Here is a 20,881-nt window from a genome sequence, read left to right as displayed (position 1 = left end):
CCTCCCAAGACTTTTTAGCCCTGGGCACCCCATTCCCCAGGATCAAAAATAATTGAAAAGGGTGAGGGGCTGCACGGCCCCCTCCTTGAGTCTTATTAGGCCCCAGCTATCGCATTCCCTGCATGACCACCCCTTCCCGAGCCTTATCAGGTCCCAGTGACCCCAACCTCCACAGCCAAAGCCATTTAAAAGAGACTGGGCAAGCGGCCCCCCTTACCAAGCCCTTTTGGGCCCAGGGGACCCATCCTTCAGGCAAAATGTAATAAAAAATAAGCACAGTGGTTTCAAGAAATTCAGGCACACCATTTCAAAGCGGACATACCTGTGTAGACTTTGAAGATTAATTTTTCCATGGCACCTGATTTTGATTGTAATATATTGAACAATCTGTTGTGTGGGACCTGACTTTAAATGGTGCTCACAAATCCAGTAAAGAAAAATATATTTTTGTTCAATCAATCAAAAGCTTTATTTCGACAACTTGTATCATAAAAGCATTGTTTGACAATTGTACAGTGAAATAAAGCATAAACTCAATGATAAAAAGTCTTAAAATACTAAAAGAACAGTAAATGTTTGCTAGTACAACATTTTTAGCATGATTTAAGATACAACACATAAACAATGCTAAAAACAATCATCTAAAAAGTATACGTACAGTTAATGCGAAATCCTACCCCGAGGAGTACACAAAGTCAATGAATTTAAGTAACAAAGATAGCGATAATGATTAACACAGTTCATCACAACGATATTTACATAAAGTGCTTGTGCTGTCACCATCAAGTAAGATGTCCTAAATTGGGGGAGACATACAATCTAGTCTGCAATTTCATTAAATGCGACATCACATAATATTTATTCCAGCTGCCACCGGGGTAGCATACGGTCTAGGGTAGTGTCACCCCGTGCTGAGCTTTGTTCCTGACTAACCAAGCTTGGCTTAAAATCGTGGCCACCCCACAAGAGAAAAGGACGCTAGGGTTGGATTTTAAGATGCGTAAGGCAACACGATGGTCGCGGGTGCCCATGCCACTGTAAATAGATTTTATTCATTTGGTCCTTGCTTTGTTGTAAGCTGGGCAATATTTTTTTTGCTTTTACCAGCATTCTAATGGATTGGATTACTATCTTCCCATTCTGCTGTTAAATTGTATTCATCTAAAATTTCTCAAAAGAAACTAATTACCTCATTAAGGATTATTACAATTATCGCAAATTGCATGGGGCCATCTACATTGGAAAGCTCTGTATTTTAGCTAAAAATATAAATTTGGTCCTGAAATTATCTATTATGACTCATATTTGTTTTCAACCCGAGTAAAGTGGAACATAACACCCTCCACCACAGACATCCGTGAATAAAAAGAAACCACAAGCAACTAACTTAGGTATCCTTTTGGCCTGATTAAAGAACTAGACAGAAGCAGTACATTAGATGAATGTTTTTTTTAAATGTTGCTACAAAGAGTCTTTATACCAGTACTGTATGCAACCTTCTAAAAAAGTTATTGAGAACTGGTAAGTATATTATTGCAGAACCTTTGGTGAGTAAGCATCTAAAAAAAGAAGCAGCCAAACTTCTGCCACATACATGCTTATAATTCAGGAAAAGTTTTACCATTACATTACCATTCTCTTTGAATTGGGGTACATGTTTTGATCATGACCCTAGACAATGATGAGTCAATCACTCAACACTTTGTTAATCCGGCTGAGAAAAGCCATAAAAACATATTTTTCAAACTTCCATATAATACAGAAATCATTTTAAAGTGGTTACAGACAATAAATGATAAAGTGCATTCAACTTAGTAGCAGAATATATAAATACATCATATCAAGTTTCAACTTGTGGCACAATCATCAAGTTCCTTAGATTGAATAGTGAAAGTTAATTACTGAATTAAGTGTTAAAACAGACGAAAGTTCTTGTAAAAAAGAAAAATCCGATCTGTAATTCCTAACGCATGCACAAAAGAGGTAATAATAACAGACTCCTTTGTACCTTACAGAGATGACAAAACATCATGAAATGTAACGTTAATTGTGATGGCATATTGTCATATGGACAGGAGGCGAGTTAGTCTTCCATGACCCCTTTTCAGGTAGACTCACAGAAACATATAGAATGGTGAGTCTAAATCTAGTAAATAGAAATCTATGGTAAACATTAGTTATGGAGGTGAGCTACAGTTCAATCCAATCAGATATTTAATTAAAACCTAAGAACTAGCCATTGTTTTTTTTCTTCTACCATAAATCTTGCCTTAACACATTTCTCCAAAAATAAGTGTTACAATGTTTTTAGTACAAAGGTTGCCTGAATCGGGTAAGGTAAAATATTCTGGTAGACTTATCCTGGTAAGTTATAACTTTCAAGAGTGGATTCTCAAATTATCCATATATAAATCCTACTTTGTTTGCCAAACGCCAGGATTTTGGAGTGGTGATATTTCTTGGCAGCAGACAGGGTACCTTACATAGAAATCAATTAATTAGAAGAATACTTAACAAACCTACTGACCACCTCAGGAGGTCAAAATTGATTGCGATTCCCTAAGAGGCCTGAGGTTCAAATCTGTCCATGCTCAAAATCTTTTTGGATCTCTTTCCTGCCAGAGTTAGGATTCCAACTCACTCCCCTTACTAGGAGGAAGCATTTAAACACTAAGGGGTCTATTACAATGGCGGGCGGATCGCCACTGCCCGAATGGCGGTGGCGATCCGCTCGCCATTATTCACCGCCCGCCTCCCATTTCCCCTGCCATATTAGGATGGCGGGGGGACCCTGGCGGACGGAAAGACCGTCCGCCGGTCAAACAGGAGACCGGGCGGAAAAGGGGATTGATATGGTGGCGGTGTATGCAAAACACCACTATCCATATCAAGATGCAGGCGGTGATGTGCCTTTCCATGGCACCATGGATGCCATGGAAAGGCATGCGGAGTCTGCATGTGGGGGGCCGTTGCGGGCCCCCAGGGTGTTGGGGTGCACACGGGGGGTACCTATGGTACGCCCCTGCATTTGCATGCACAATGTGGCAGGCACCGCGCGGTGCCTGCCACATTGTGCATGCAAATGCACAAATGCATTTTTATTTTAACATTGCGGCGGGTGCTACTGAAAGCACCGCCCGCCGCAATGTTAAAAATGCGGGATGCGCCCGCCTATGTGGAGGGCGCATCCTAATTGGATTTGCGGGACTGCCTCACACATAGTGGGCAGTCCCATTTGCCGAAATGACCCACCATCGTAATAGACCCCTAATTGCTTAAAATCATACATAAAATAATCTAGATACCTAAACTCAACAATAAGCATTGTTAATAATTTTGTTTTGTATCTATAATTTCTTTTTTTTTCTTTTTTTTATACTGTTTCTGCTTTTTTTCTTTCATAACAGAAGACTATGCTCTATGTAAAGCCCTCTAGTGGCATAATGGTGTAGCTGTGCTACACAAAAATGTTAAAATGTTAAAACAAGCCTCTACTTATTGGTAAATCTTACCTCTGAATAGTGGATTCTCCAATTTTCTAGAAATCGATACTCTTTCATTTGCCAGACACCAGCATTTCGGTGTTAGAGATATTTATTGTTTCCTTTTTTAATAAGATTTATATACTGCATTTTTTAAATATTACATCTGGTAACACACCTTTGCTGAAGGTAATCGTGTTACAGGCTAGGACTCTTCTTGTCGGTGTTGTACGTTTGCAGAATTGTCAAAACATAAACATAACTTTCCTCAACAATGAACAAAAAAATAATCACACGTCATACATATAATAAAGCTGTTCATTTGCCAGATTACATAAACAAGAGGTAAGGGAATAAGATTGCATAATAGTATCCTGCAGTCAGGTTAAAGGGCACATCCCACATCATTTTTGCTGCATGCTATTGTTTGGCTCATCTTAAGTCCAAGTTCCATGCAGTCTATCACTGCTTTCCTTCATAGTAGGCGTTCATCCTTGGGGGGTGAGGAGGGAGCGTGACCTCCGCAGTTTAAGCAGTTTGTTCCATAGTTCTAGGTCTTTCATAAGTTTACGGTCAGTCCTGACTAGTTTCATTCATGCACCACCCTTGTCTGTGCACACCTCTGCTACATCTATCAGCCATCAATCCACTATCTGAACCCTGGCATTAAGGAAATATTTATTGTTAATAGATTTTGCTTACTCTATGAATCCAGTGCCATCAACCCACTCTTAAGAACTATCATACCAAAACAAATTGAGATGTATGCACTTTTTGAGAGCAAACTGAATTTAAAAGAACACATCCCCTCTGACAACTGCGCCTTAAGGTCAAACATGTGCAAATTATTTATAAGGTGGGACGGTTCACAATCTTGTTTAAAACCATTTCCAAGCGTAACCTGAAACCATGCCTCAGAAGATAAATCAATTAACCAAGATGAGAGGCTTTTACAATGCTCACTACTGTCCTTTTTAATTTCGAGGGCCCACAAAACTGGGCATTAAGATAATTCACAACATATGTCAGTCAAAATCCTTAAGAGGCTCCCTTGATTTGGCACTCAGCAGCATTGGATAGTATTTGTTGAAAATTCAGGATACACTTTCCTTTGTGTTAGTTTAAAGTGTAATTTACAGATCTATCATAACAACTTTAAAGCTTTCTTGTCCATTTTCTGTTAATCCTGTTCACTGCTTCACATCGGGGAAAAAACACCGGATGGCATTTCTCCCATTTTTTTCAGAGCGCTACTGTCTGAATCCTAAATCCTCTCTACTGTCTGAATCTTAAATCGTCTCTACTGATATAACAGCTTTATGTGTATGGTACACACAATTATATCAACAGTTAACATTATGTTTAACTCTGATAAGCTTTATAGAAGGCTTCTACTCTCTTCAGCCATTCGTGGGGGTAAATAAAATATCAATAAATCAATACATTAGTAACCATCCCAGCAAACTTGCCACTTAAAGTTAAACAAACCAGAAATAAGTATCTGTTTTCAATACAGATCTGTTTAGTTTTACATTCAACGTCTCTTCTATCTCTTCTACTGCAGATTTCTTTAATCAGAACATGAAAATGTAGAAAAATTCAGATTTTGACATTTGTAGTCAACAGTGTTTCTTGGAAATATCTTAAATTGAATGAAACCGGTTATCAATTGTTGTGAATTATATTCACATCCACTCACTAAATCATCGTTTGATTCCTGGTATGTTACATTAAGAAATAATTTATTCAGGTGCCTCTCCAGATTAGATATTTTGCCTCATCACAACTCTTTTGGCTGATTTAACAAGCACCCTGCATAAACCTGGTCAATTTATTCCAAAATAAATGTAAATTCAATATAATGTCAGGCTAGGGATAAATCATGATATTACCTTTACAATGCTTTGAGCCTTCATCTACGGTCCGTGAAAGTCAAATCAATGTAATCAATCTCTGTTCATGGGGGTGTTCTTAAAAGACATGCATAGCCTAACTTTTTTGCAGCACTCTAATCTTCAATGGAGTAATATTTTCTTAGCATTCTTCACACACACACAGAATTAGGAGGAGGGAGTACTTTTATAATTCTCCCCAGTTATTTTTGTATGACAGACTGCTGGTATCATGTAAAGAAGGTTGAAGATAGCTTACCTTGATTGAGGGCACGAGCTGCATGCCCATCGAAAGCATCCAGGAGTCCACTCAGCAAATAGAAGGAAGACGCAGTCAAGGGGCAGGTGGGCATGAAGTAGAATGCAATGAAGGCAAAAATTATACGGGCATAACCTAGTGGAGGAGAATAAAATCGAGTAACATGTATTTAATACAACAGGCTAAAACAGCTTTCTACAATAACAAAGAACTCTGAAAACCTCTTGTTTCTAAGGCTTGGAATACATCAACCTGTTAGAAAGGGACTTAGAGATCTGCGCCGCCTACCAAGTGTTACCATTCACCCTCAAACTTCAGCGACGCTCACAGATTCCAGTGCCTTAACCTTGTATGACCAATGATTCTTGATTCATTTGTAGGGCTGTGTGTGTTTCCATCATCTGACATATAGCCTTCCAGACACCTGCCGGATGTCTCAAACACTACAGACTGTGATTATTAAAAATATCTAACATAGCCTGGCACTATGCTAAATTTTGAAAGTCTACTTTTTTCCACCTTATGGCAAACAAATTTGCTGTCACACTTACAAATATTTCTTTGTCAAAAACTAATAATGGAAAATAAATCTTGAATAAATCTTACATGTCATCAAAAGGTAGGGATGGCTCAAATTTTTCTTGCCGTCAATAAGCAGAACAAATAAGAAACGTGCTTCTAAACTGCTCTCAGATAAAATTAAAAGAAGGTAAATATGTTCACATCTTTCAATCAGAACACAAAATATTTGTGCTTCTCCAGACCAAGCACTCTTTAAAAATACCTACCAGTATGAATGACATGTGAATTCTACTCCTTGTAGTCTCCTTTGCCTTGTATAAACTTTTCTATTCAATGATTTACATGTATGATTCGCTGTCTCCTATATGGGTAGGATGTAAAGTGCTCTGACATCCTACAATGGTATGAGAGATGCTATAAAAAATGAAATACATATGACAGAGGGGCTTTGGAGAGATGAAAAGCACTATTGGAGGGTGATAGTGGGGGAATCATTGAAGAACCCCCAGAAAGATTGTTGGATTCTGGTGATTAGTCAGGTCTTCACTTACTATTCTTTAAAAGCTAATACAATTCAGTTTATAATGATAAATGTTTTGTAGACTACACCATTGTTTCCTTAATTTTTTGGGGGGAGAGCCTCCCAAAGCCACCTTTGTGGTGGTCAGGCTCACTCACTGCACTTGGGCGCACCGTATGGGGACTGGTCTGAAATCATTTGGCAGGGCTGCTTTGGGTTTCCAGTCTGGCCCTGGCAGGAGCCTTGTACTGCGAAATAACACCAACCATTGAAAAGTTAGTCACGGAGATTCAGCACCAACTTTCCCTTTAACCTTTTTCATTTTCTTGCAAATTCTTTCAATATAAAATACAGCAGAAGTGGCGGAGAGTGTTGTTAGCCTCCTTGACTTAACAACACACTCTGCCACTTCAGAAATGCAGGGCTGCACCATATTTACAAGAACATGGTGCAGCCCTGCGTTTCCCCCGCACTGGCGCTACACTTAACAGCGGAAGATTGTTTATGTACAGGAAGGCCCCCCTTCCTGCACATAAGCAATCTTTGAAATATCGTTTTGTCACTTCTATGTGTGCTGCTTAATGCAGCACACATGGAAGTTACAAAATGTCATTTGTTTTTAAAGGGTCACCTTCCTGAACATAAATAATTCAAGGCGTTTTACAAAAACGAGGAGAAATAAAGCATTTCTCCTTGTTTCGCCAATGTAATAATTTTGGCGCTGCCTCCCATTTACGCTGCCCTTGTAAATGGGAGCAGCGTCAAAATCAATGGGTGTTGCAGGGAAACGCCCACTGCAACACCCACTGCCCACCCCTTTCACGATAAGCATTGTGCGAACTGGGGTCTTATTTACAAAGTACCGTTAAACCACGTTAAGTGGTGTAACGGTGCCTTGTAAATAAGGTGAAGACTCTATCGCCACAGGAACGTCGCAAAAAGTGAAGTTCCCATAATGATAGGGGCTTGTAAATATGACCCTTAAATCCTTAGTAATTAGAGTATTTGTTTTGCGTGAACACTTGTGTTAATTTTTTAGAATTACTGTTTTAATGTTTGAAATTTAAATCCTACAAATTGCTTGGGGGGTCCCCGGCTTCCAGTGGTGACTCAATGGGGGTCGTCAGGAGTCAAGAGTTTGGGAACCACTGCCTTAGGATGTTAAAGAAAAGGTTAGGGTTTGAAACTGTTGCCCCTGTTGTCATGGAACCAGCAGATAATAACCTCGCCACTTCCAGTGTACAATCGGACCCAACGGGATTTGGCTCCATAATAATGATTTAAAAGCTCCAAAGCTGAAGTAAATTATATTTGTAGCGGGTCAATTGGAATTTCAGCCAGGGTGTAAAGCAGACCTCCCCCAAATTATTTTTATAAAAAACAAAAAGTGCAACCTTGCCTTAGTAGAAAAAAAACCCACAAAATCCCTAAAAAGCTACGAGTAGAGAAGCAGCAGTCCACTCCCAAGTTTGGAGCCATCGAGGGACTGAAAGAACAATTGAACACGACTGAAACCCCCATATGCATTTCTGAATAAGAATGCAAACGCATATTTCGAAACTCCCACTACGCATTTATAAAAATGTAATAATAAAACTCTAAAAAGTAAGCAAGAGTGAACGACATCGTTACTGGTATTTTCATATCTTTACATTGTCTCATAAACCCCCACCCACTCAGAACTACTTTCTTACTAAGCATTAGCAAAAAAGTTGCGGTGCTTCGAACGCCCCCGGTGTCAGTCAGAATCCTCTCTGAGAGCGCTCGAAGGTTCTGGGCTAACCTGCACAGGCTGACGACGGGCTGTGGCTGGCGGCCTCTCCTCTCCAGCCCTGATCCCGGCGTTCTGCCCTCAAGTGCTCCGATTGTCTGACAAACTCCCCTTTCCTGCCCCGTTTTAGGAGGTGCCCAGATTCGGTGGTGTAACCGGAGCAGGCAAGTACCATGGCCCTTATTTATGAGGCCTTGCGTCAGTTTTGCGCCGCCGGTGCGTCACTTTTTGTGACGCACCAGCGGCGTACAAAATGCGCCTTGTTGCTCTATATTTAAAAAGTGACGCATCTAGGTAGATGCGTCACTTTTTAAACCCCTGCGCCACATTATACCTGCGTCAGGTATAATGTATGCAGAGGGGGCGTTCCCCCGCAAAAAGCCTCATAATAGTGACGCAGTGAAATCTATGAGATTTCACTGCGTCACTTTTAGGATGCTGTTGCGTCAAAATCTTGCGCCTGCCTCACAGCAGGCGTAAGACTGACGCAAGCCCTTTCACATGGGGCTTTCCCCATGTGAAGGGATGCATTGCTGGAGTTGCGTCACTTTTGTGACACACTCCAGCAATGTGTCACTTTTGCGCTTACAGATGCGTCAGAAATACTGACGTATCTGTAAGTCCTTGCGACATGATGCGTCATACAATAAATATGACGCATCATTGGTGTCGCAAGGAGTTCGCAGTGAAAAGTGACGCATCGCTGTTTTCACGCAGCGATGCGTCACTTTTCATAAATGAGGCCCCATGTGCACACGATATGGTACACTTTTTTTCCACCCAGTGATTAGTGTGAGAATAACTGCGTTTCAAAGGACTGCTATCTGCCCAGTCGGATCCGGTATAATTTAAAGCAGTCTATGAACTTTCTTGCAGGGCTTGAAGTCAGATATTTAGCCTAATCTGATATTTAGCCTAATCTGTATGTTTATGGTCTCCTCGTATTCAGAAACTAAAAAAATGCGTGTTTAACAAACTGTTGCTAACAATAAACATTCCTGGGCCTGTGTTCGACCTCATGGTCACAGGTTCAAATCCCGGTGGGTCCACTCAGCCTTTCATCATCTGAGGTAGATAAAATGAGTACCATTGAGTTGGGTAACAACAAAACAGCTGTTATTCGGCGCCAAGATACCTGTAGTGGTGAACGTGCGCTTTACAAATACACTTTATGTTATTCCACCAACAACAATGTAACTTCAAAGTGTCAGAAAGACTAGGAATTATTGCAAAAGAATTCCAGAGCACACATTCAAATGAGTGCCTAATGGTATTAAAAATAAATCTTACATATACAAACCTACACACAAAATGAAAGCATAAGCACCTATAAGAATCAGCAGAGAGACCACATAATGCCCTCTATTCATGTGGCCAATTGAAAAACTGTACATAAAACATAAACTTTAAGATAACCAGAAACGTGGAAAAAAACAGTAACAATAGATATATTAAATGTATTTCATGTGTTTAGTTTGGCAACACTATTCTAGCTCATTATACCAACAGAATTCCTTGGACTATACTGCAAAGGACCATATTCTATAGTCGCATAGTTGAGGGCAGAAGGAAAAATTGCCAATACTGTCACAGACTCCCAGGAAATTCACAATTTCCTATGTGAGGTTTAACACTGGATGTAGATAAAAAGGTTGCGCTTTAACAGTCACAAAGACAGTTGTTGATGGTCGCCACCCCCAGCTCAGTTTCTTTCTGCCTAGTTAATTTATTTTCCCTGATCAGCATGTAAATGAAGCCTATGGGAGTTAGCCTTTAAGAATAGTGTGCCATATTCAGTTCATCCAAAAAATGCAGGTGAGGCATTTAACTTAAATACATTGATCTGTGCAGTTCTCATTCACATTTGTCACATTTACTTCCACCAACCACAGCATATAGCATCAAACAATACATGAGCTCACTTTAGCCACTGTCTCTTGCAGAGTGAGCAACAAGCCTTTTTGCTGATCACATGAGCACATCCACCTAACAAGCATTTACAATGCAATGGTCTCGGCATTATTAAAGGTAGAGCTATTGGCATTGCTCATGACATTTTTTTTCTTTTTTTTTTTTAAACATAAATAAATGGTATTGTCTTTTACAATGGCAATAGGTGAGCATTAGAGAGTAGTAGAGAGTATTCACAGAGCCACCCACACTCACAGAGCTACACACACACACACACACACACAGAGCCACCCACCCACACCCAGAGAGCCACCCACACACACAGAGCCACCCACACACACGCAGCCACCCACACACACACACAACCACCCACACAGAGAGCCACCCACACACATAGAGCCACCCACACAGAGAGCCGCCCAGACACAGCCACCCACACACAGCCACACACACACCCACCCACCCACACACACAGCCACCCACACACACATCCACCCACACAGAGCCACCCACCCACACACAGAGCCACCCACCCACACACAGAGCCACCCACCCACCCACAAACAGATCCACCCACCCACACACAGATCCACCCACCCACACACAGAGCCACCCACCCACACACAGAGCCACCCACCCACACACAGAGCCACCCACCCAAAAACAGAGCCACCCACACACACACAGCCACCCACACACACACACAGCCACCCACACACACACACACAGCCACCCACACACACACACACAGCCACCCACACATACACAGAGCCACACACACACACTTAAACACCTCTAGCTAACACAAAGCCTTTCCACTTAGCATACATTTGCACGGACAGTGCACAGCCACAAACTGTCTCATCCTGCAGTAGATCAATGATACATGCCGCATCTGGAGCACCTTTCCATTCAACATGCAGGCACGCAGAATGCAACTGGGGAATTTCAAGTGCAGCAAAGCATTGTACTGTACAGTACTAACGTATCGTCCATGTTGAGTACTAAAACATACACATTCCAGCCATCATCTGGCTACTGTATGCTCCACCAGTGCCCCCTGCTGTAGAATTCAGAACACTGTCCCCAATGAATAGCGTGCACTGCACTAGAGACGAACCCATAGTCACAAGTGTTCACTATTCCGCACAAGCTTTCTTCTGTCAGGTGAGCCCTGACCCCTCTCCCCCCCCCCCCCCACCATACACACATACCCGTCGTGCAGGCACCAACAACAGCATGTCAGTGATGTGCGTGCAGAGCGTCAGAAGCAGTAAGAAAACCCTAGTGACAGGAGTGCACTGCATAAGAGACAACCTCCGTTACCAGTTCACAGCACCAGCACATCAGTGACAGGAGAGCACTGCAATATAAGCAGCACCCAGCTAGGAAAAAAATCAGTATCAATATGAGGAGAGTAACCCTTATACGTCAAGGGAACAGGGTAAAGTAAAGCTCAAACAAAGTAAAGGGAGTTCCCTTGAGTTTGCTGAATTTAGACTGGTCAGTCTATTGTCTAATAGGTGACCCACACACATTCAATCACTCCACAATATGTGTGTCTAAATTTAGGAAAGAAATCAGTCCTGCGCACCAAAATAAAAGTGGCCCACATTAGTGAACTAGAAAGCCCAAAAAAGTGCCCATGTTTACAAACTGGTGCAATTTTAAACTTGTGAAGGCATTATTTTTGCAATGTATGGATTTAAGCTTGCTGCAGGAAATGATTGTTTCCAGGGAGAGATCAACAGTAAAACCAGCCCAGCAGACATAAAACAGGCCCACGAACATCCAAAATATAAAACCTGCCCACACTCTTACTCTTAGACCAGCCTATCAGGCACTGCCTGCCTGCCCGATAGGTCTGTCGGACACTGTCTGTAATAGACACGGTTTATGCCCCGTAACTTCTGGGAAGTCAGGTCACAACCCTGCAGAAATTCTAATGTCTGCAAGGGTGATGAGAGCGCGGTAAATCCTATTCTAAAACTAAGCCTGTTTCTACGTGAGTTTTCCAAAGCTGCATTCTAATATTGCCGAGCAGTTTCTGATTACACTAGGGCAGTTTAATGACATTTATAGGAAATTATATCGAAGTTTAAAGGGCTATGCTCTCAATAGAGTTGATGAAAATCACTACTGTGGCTTAAAGAGTTGAAATAAAACGACATTTTGAAACCCGAGGAATAGAGAGGGAGAATAACGTGTGATTTATTATTAGAAAGAGGCCGGAATGCTTTCTTTGCCCATATCTAGAACCGATTACCGGTAAGCATCTTGCGCACATAAGTGCCAGAGGGATGTTCTGGGCCGACAAATGCCGGATGTACTTTTTTAATCAACGGGGAGGGGCTGTCTGCTCTGGACTCAGTTGGGGCGATGGCGAAGCGCTGCAAATACCGGCGCGTTTCCTTTCTGCGGAGGCAGCTACCCTGCTGACCGCGGTGGCACCGCCTCGCCTTCCGCGCGGGAAACCGTCTTATCTTTCCCAGCTGGTCTTTCATCCCCTTGAAGTGTAAATCCGCGCCCGGCGGACGGCCGACTAATGAACGCCGGGAGCGGGATCAGAGCCCGGTTACTGCTCGCCCCCGGAACCGGGCCCGAGAGGACGCGCGCCTCGGCGCTCCGGAGGGACGCGCAGAGACGCGGGCGTCTGAAGGAACGGGCGTCATCCCACCCAAGGCCTTGATGCAACGCGAGAATCGGCAGTAATTGATAAAATACATACTCGCATTTCCCAAATGGCCATCAAAAGAACATCTGAGCAACATGAAAGTGATTCGTAACACCATCTAAAAACTAGTACGTCACACTTTTTAGGGTTCGATTCCGAGCCAGGCGGGTAATTGGCGTGCATACGTACATGTAGCAGACTTCTGCAGGTACACAACAAATGACACCGTGTCTTTTTTCTACAGGCAATTACTTTTTCTAATGCAGAATACCCTTTACCTCATCAACTGGAAATCCTGCTTACTACAAAATAAGCGGGAGGGGGGCGGGAAACAGACGCTCTGAAATGCACACACGAGCGGGAGGGGGCGGGAAACACACACACGGACAGCAAAAATACACGGAGAGCGGGAGGGGGCGGGAAACAAACAGGGGGCGGGAAACACACACACGGACAGCGAAAATACACGGAGAGCGGGAGGGGGGCGGGAAACAGACAGGGGGAAGAAGGCACGGAGGGAAACAGCCACGATCTTACCTTCACTGCGAAGGATCGAAAATGGCGGACACAAGCTCCGAGATTTTTTCCGATTTGGGGGCGTGGTTTTGATGTTCTGAGTGACGGACAACGTCACTGTCTAAAGAACATCAAAAATTACGCCCCCAAATCCGAAAAGGACGGAGCTTGTTTGGAGTGACGCATCTCTCCTCCAATGGCTGGCCTCCGTTTAGGAAGCCAGCCAATGAAGGAGAGAGGGGGCACGGAGGCGGGACCTTCGCCGCTACTCAAACTCATTAAATCTCCGGCCTAAGACTGCGCAAGCGCAGCCTTTTAGGCCTTCGACCTAAAAAGGAGTGTAGTAGGTATACATTACTTTTTCAGTGCGCTTTTCTTTCTATTTGATTTCTTCTTTTATTTTTTGTCACCTGTATATGTCTAAACTATGTTATCAAGTTTAACAATTCAAAGCAAATAGGGCCTTTTCTGTGTGCCAGTAATAATAACCAGAGTTCCTGTGTTGTGCAAAAACTAAAATGGGGTTCTGCGCCTGTTTCAAGTACACTGGCCTACTAGGAAGCACCCATTCTGTTAGTTTAAAATATATATGAGGGCTAATTCTATTTTCAATTTAAAAAAAAATTATTGCAAGCATACGGCTGCTTTAATTTAAGTGGGACAAAAGGGGGTGGTGATGGACGGAGCATCTAAATCAATCAAACACTCACACCCAGTCAAAAGATCTGGGTTCAATCCATCACCGTTCTTTAGCCCACTCTGCCACCCCAGTTCAGACATGGCTATATGCAAATCAGTCTGACCCTGTGCCTCATGGGAACAGTCCAGCCCGAACTGCAAAGCCATGTCTTCCCTGGACCGGAAACAAGCTTCCGAGGACCAGTTTCTGGCATTCCAGCCGTCTTCAGCCCGGCATGCTTGAATCCAGTAGCAAAGTGAGCAAGGGACTCACATCTGAGCATACCCTGCCACACTTATGGCGGCCAAAAGCGGTACAAAAGCGGGTGGTGATGGACGGAGCATCTGAATCAATCAAACACTCACACCCAGTCAAAAGATCTGGGTTTAATCCATCACCGTTCTTTAGCCCACTCTGTCACCCATGGCTATATGCAAATCAGTCTGACCCTGTGCCTCATGGGAACAGTCCAGCCCGAACTGCAAAGCCATGTCTTCCCTGGACCGGAAACAAGCTTCCGAGGACCGGTTTCTGGCATTCCAGCCGTCTTCAGCCCAGCTTGCTTGAATCCAGTAGCAAAGTGAACAAGGGACTCACGTCTGAGCGTACCCTGCCACACTTATGGCGGCCAAAAGCGGTACAAAAGGGGGTGGTGATGGACGGAACATCTGAATCAATCAAACACTCACACCCAGTCAAAAGATCTGGGTTTAATCCATCACCGTTCTTTAGCCCACTCTGCCACCCCAGTTCAGACATGGCTATATGCAAATCAGTCTGACCCCGTGCCTCATGGGAACAGTCCAGCCCGAACTGCAAAGCCATGTCTTCCCTGGACCGGAAACAAGCTTCAGAGGACCGGTTTCTGGCATTCCAGCCGTCTTCAGCCCGGCTTGCTTGAATCCAGTAGCAAAGTGAGCAAGGGACTCACGTCTGAGCATACCCTGCCACACTTATGGCAGCCAAAAGCGATACAAAAGGGGGTGGTGATGGACGGAGCATCTGAATCAATCAAACACTCACACCCAGTCAAAAGATCTGGGTTTAATCCATCACCGTTCTTTAGCCCACTCTGCCACCCCAGTTCAGACATGGTTATATGCAAATCAGTCTGACCCTGTGCCTCATGGGAACAGTCCAGCCCGAACCGCAAAGCCATGTCTTCCCATAAGCGTGGAAGGGTATACTCAGACGTGAGTCCCTTGCTCATTGCACCATCAAGATTCAAGCAAGCCGGGCCGAAGACGGCTGAAATGCCAGAAACCGGTCCCCGGTGCTTGTTTCCTTCCCAGTGAAAGAATGGGCTTGGTAGTTTGGTTTGCCCTGTTCCCATGATACACTGGGCCAGGGACAGACTAATTTGCATATAGCCAGGTTCTGAGCTGGGATGGTGCAGTGAGCTAAAAAACGGTGTTGGATTAAGCCCTGATCGCTTGACTGGGTGAGAGTATTCTGCTTAATTCAGAAACTCTGTCCATCACCACCCCCTGTTGTTTAATTATTTTGTCCACCATAAGCGTGGAAGGTTATACTCAGACGTGAGTCCCTTGCTCATTGCACCATCAGGATTCAAGCAAGCCGGGCCGAAGGCGGCTGAAATGCCAGAAACCGGTCCCCGGTAGCTTGTTTCCTTCCCAGTGAAAGAATTGGCTTGGTAGTTTGGTTTGCCCTGTTCCCATGATACACTGGGCCAGGGACACACTAATTTGCATATAGCCAGGTTCTGAGCTGGGATGGTGCAGTGAGCTAAAAAACGGTGTTGGATTAAGCCCTGATCGCTTGACTGGGTGAGAGTATTCTGCTTAATTCAGAAACTCTGTCCATCACCACCCCCTGTTGTTGAATTAATTTAAGTGGGAGCATGGCGTGTTTTACTTTTTTATTGTTTTTGTGGCGCATGTTTTTTTTTTTAATCCCAAAAAATTACTGTTGCAGCAGTTTGCTGTGGTCAGACCTATTGTCTTTGTCAGTGCTTGTTAGTAGGTACAGTAATAGTGAATATATTTGAATGTATTTGCCTAGACTTTTAATTATGCTTTGGTTTTAAGCTTGCTGTAATGGCCCATCATTTTCTGTGGAGATAGCTTAATGTTTGGCAAAGCTTTGGAAAGGCCGAGTCAAGAGGCCTTCAGGAAGCCACATTAAATTGTGTGTCTAATTAGCAGAGCCCCAATTCCAAGGGTGTTTGAAACCCATGTACTTCATTACTGTATTCCTTTTTAACAGAGGGGCCATTAAAACCCCGTCCCCTTCAAGACAAGTGTCAGCACCCTGAAAACTTCACTCCCCGCATCCGAGCACACTGTTTGAAGTCCTTAACCCTCTCCTCAAGAAATACTTTAACGTCCAAGTGAACAAACCTAGACTTCAATAGCCTAGCAGACTCCCTGCTCACTTGTCCATCAAGGATAGGTGGTTATTTGACTGTTTCACCCTCCTGAGCTTCCTCCCTCCTCATCACTGTATGCCTAATTATAATGTTTTGCTTATATCTTTATGCAGCCTTATGTCCTGCTATGTAATGCAACTTGTTTCCCCTTGTGTATGTAAAGCGCTCTGATACCCACGGGTCTAGCTAGCGCTATATAAAACTTATAAATACATGTCCAGTGACTGCACTTTGTGATCTTGCCTGCCCTCGGCAAGTCCACTGCCTCAATGGTAGGCCTGTCATCACCCAGCGGTGTTCTATGTCCTCTCCATGGACAGTGTCAGGTCAGCACATTCCCAGTTGCTTGTGTACCCAGTACTACTGGCACCCTCTACCCAAGCTCCTCCAGTGGCAGAAGCATCCCATCACCCTCACTGAGCTCTTTGTGCCCAGTGTCAGCTCTGTGCCTGCCCCCTTCACGCCCAATATCAGTTCTCAGTAACTAACCTTCCCCAGTCCAATCATTATCCTAACACCGACCTCTGTGACTCTTCATGTCCAGAGTCAGCACCATGTGACCATGCCTGGCCAGGCCCCCATCCCGACCCCTGCCTGCCTAGTGTCAGCATGCAGCATTAACACTGTAATGCTACAGTACACCCTGCATGCTCAATACCCCCTGCCTTTAAAACTTTTCATGCTCTCTATGCCCTGTGACAGCATACAAACCCCTTCTGCCCTCTCTGTTCACATCCCATTCCCCAACGTCAGCAGCGCTAACTGCTTCTTATTGCCCTCTTATGCCCAGTTTGATCATTATACACCTGCTCCCCGCGTGTCCACTGCCAGCAGTAGCACTCTTTAATGCCATCTGCCCCCTGCTTATCCAATATTAGCGTCTCATAAACTCTTCTCTCTAAGCCAGTTATCCAAATCAATTAGTACCCACTGCCCAATGACAGCAGACCTAGACCCTCCCTGCCTATCGTCTCAATGCCCAGTGTAGGCACCTCCCAGTCCTGCTTCATTCTTAGCGACAACCGCCTGCCACCCGCCTCCATCTCCACAGCCGACCCCAGACCCTGCCCACCTTCTGCTGGTGACAGTGGCGCGATCCGAGGTGGAAGGCAAGGTGGCGAGGAGAGAGGTGAAGATTCTCTTTAGCAAACCCTTCCTTGCCGGGAATCGATTAGCTGATGCAAATCCTGCATGCTTGCCCCATCCAATGAGGGGACGCGAAGAAGGGGTCTCCTATTCAGAAGAATGGATTCTGGGGTGTTTACAATAAGTGGGGAGAGCCAGACTGGAGACAGCAGGGAGTGAGGGAGCTTCTGGGCGGCTGAGGTAGGAGGAGAGACAGACTGGAAGCGGGCGGGGTGCAGACAGAGGAGCTGCGGGCAGCAGTTAAAGCGCGCCACGAGTGTGTGCAGTGCCAGACAGAGCTTGGTGCCCAGGGCGAGAGGAGTAGAACGATGCTGTGGCAACCTGTAACACACATGCACCTGCTAAAGACCCGGGAAATGCTACGGTCATGCTAAACCCATGCTGAAAGTGTCCGAAGTGCCTGGGAAGGTCTGCCTCCCTATGAAACAAGCCTGCGAGTGGTGCGCGAGCGCGCGCCAATGTGAAATATTTTTCTTTGTTTAAATATATATGGTTTTTAAATCATGAACTGTTTTTTATGAATAAATGTGATGTTTTTAACCAACATTTATACAAATAGAAAATAAATCTCGGAAATATACCTGATAAATCCTTTTGTCTGCACATTCTCATTGGCTCTACTTGATGTATGATTCAAATATTTGAAATAGATTTATCTTGCTGAAATTGTAAATTTGTCAAATCCTTATACAACCTCAGATACAACCTATGTCTCACCAACTATCTCTGACTTGGATCCCTTAGAGACTTCAGTCTCCTTACTAAAAAACATATGAAAAGGGAACCTTTATATTTGTTTCATTCTATTGGTGTCTATTACACGCACCAAGCGCATAATAGACACCAATAGGCCATGGGCGGAGCAATGCGCCCGCCTCTGGCCAATTGCGTACAGTCTTTAATAAAAAGACGCACGCTAAGGCCAATCTCCTAACAGAAAAGAAATCGCATACGCACAAGCGTGTGCGATTCCTAGGTCAGAGTGAATACCCCGTTTTTCACCCACTAAATGTCAGTGCACGCTAGGCGCAAGACCTAAAAAAACACAATGGATGTATGTTAAGGCACTGTGGAGATGGTATTGTTGTACAAACTGCTGCATTCACAGTCTCTCTGACGTGCAATTCTGACCTCACCTTCATAAACATTCAAACATTCTTTCAATGCAAAAAAAAGAGCAGAGCAAAAAAAAAAAAAATGACCCACAAAGCATTTCCCTTGCGGGAGCGAGCAGGAGAACCATCCGTTTGAAAGTTAATTACAAACTGATGGTTTCAAAGCTCGCCCCCGCAAGGGAATAGCCAAACATGTACGCATTGCCATTAAAAGCAATGCAATGTGTGCACGTTTTTGGGCGAAAAACCAAATCGATTTCAAGAGGGTCTCCTCCTATGCATGCGCTGTATAGGCGATACCTAAAAAAAAAACTTGACTGAATCTGCTGAGTTCATCGAGTCCCAGTCTAGACTTGGCCTTTATTACTGAAAAATGGGGCAGTGCAGCATCATATCCAGACTTTATTTCTGCCTTACCGATGGGCTTTAGGGTCTTTAGACTAGACTGTGATGGGAAAAGGGCTGGCAGTCTCGCCATCATCTTTCGTGATTATTTTAGACCTTCTTTTAAAGATCTCTCTTCCGCTCAGAGCTGTGAGGCTCTAGCATTTAAGTTTGAACTTAACAGTCCCTACTCCTTTGGCGGACTATTACTCTATCGTCCTGCAGGAACCAGAGCCGCATTTAACCCATTCAACGCGGGGCTAATTCCCCCGCGGTGCGGGGGAGGGGGGACCGCGTGCGGTGCTCGTGACAAGCCCAGCTCATCATGCCGCATAGTGGAGCTGTGCTCATGCGAGCTGAGCTCGTCACAACTCCGCCCACTCCAGTGGAACGTCCGCACAGGAGGGGTATTAGCCCCTCGTGGCATGAGCACAGCTCCACTGTGACTCATGACGAGCTGAGCTCGTCATAAGCGCCGAAGGGGTTAATCAGTTTATCGGCAGTATGGTGAAACTCAAAGCCAATTCATCAGACTTTACTTTCCTTGCAGATTTTATTTATCATCTGGAGAACCTGCTAGATAATGACGAGCATTTGTTTATAGATCTCTGGACTAACACAGGTAGTTCAGCGTCCTACACACGCTGCAGGCCATCTCCTTGATGGAATCTTCACGGATACTCCACAGCTTAAATGGCTGTCCTCCCTTCCTCTGACTTGGTCAAACCCTAGGGTGTTATGTTTAAAATAGGGGGAAGTGTTGACTGATCAAAATATCAAACATAACTCATTCCAATCTGTAATTTGCCATAACATTGATGATCTAAGTAATTTTCTGAATTTCCATTCGAACTACACATTGACGCACTAATAGTTGTGTTATAATATTAGGGAAACATATATTGCAATTTTTCTTAATCATGGGCACAATGCTGAACAACATGTAGGAATTCCCAACTAAATGGAAGTAAATATAATCTACCATTACTGTCACCACCATGATTTGGATTAAATACTAAATTAGTGCTAGTGTATTTTGAAAATTTCTCTACTTATGCAATACATTAATATGCCTAGCGTTTGTAGACATATTAGTATTAGAAAAGACCGCGATGAACAGATTTTGTGTGTTCCTTATGTTCGGTTTTAGAACACCATAGAAAGAATGACATGTTTGTATTTTAGTTGCCGACTTGAGCCCATTGTTTATTTTCCCCGGAGGGGGAATATAAAGTTTCTTTGACATGACGTGTTCAGGGTTAAAAATGACCAAAGGGAACAGCCTGATCCGTTTTTACTGTTTGTTATTAGAACACCACAAACAGGATGGCAAGTTTCCGCCTCAGGCGCCCACCTTAGTCCATCATTTATTTCCCTAGCAAAAAAAAAAGTCTCTTTAACATGACGTTTTTATCTGAGCGCCCGGTCTTGCTTGTCCAGCTGAACCGATTTTAGACGCTTCCTGCTAGTTAATACCAGTATATAAAGAATCAATCACGCACTAACGTTCGTCTTACCATCGGATATGCCCGACCAGCCAACGGAGAACCCCATATTACCACCAGTCTACAAATAATACAGGTACGAACATAGCGACTGTCACCACCTCAAGTAGATTACT

General features: G+C 43.8%; 1 protein-coding gene across 2 annotated transcripts in view; it reads right to left on the bottom strand.

Moving 5' to 3' along the window:
- CDIPT (CDP-diacylglycerol--inositol 3-phosphatidyltransferase) overlaps window positions 1–20,881 on the bottom strand; it is a 104,958-nt gene that overhangs the window by 40,785 nt on the left and 43,292 nt on the right. For both annotated transcript variants that reach the window (XM_086932117.1, XM_086932118.1), the window contains exon 2: window positions 5,634–5,768. In XM_086932117.1, the coding sequence (XP_086788243.1) occupies window positions 5,634–5,768 (135 nt within the window). The remainder of the gene's footprint in view (window positions 1–5,633; window positions 5,769–20,881) is intronic.

This window comes from Lissotriton vulgaris, chromosome 7 (assembly GCF_964263255.1).
Source record: "Lissotriton vulgaris chromosome 7, aLisVul1.2, whole genome shotgun sequence".
Lineage (NCBI taxonomy): Eukaryota > Metazoa > Chordata > Amphibia > Caudata > Salamandridae > Lissotriton > Lissotriton vulgaris.
The sequence above is the reverse complement of the archived record's forward strand: the minus strand, read 5'-3'. Positions and strand labels throughout refer to the sequence as shown.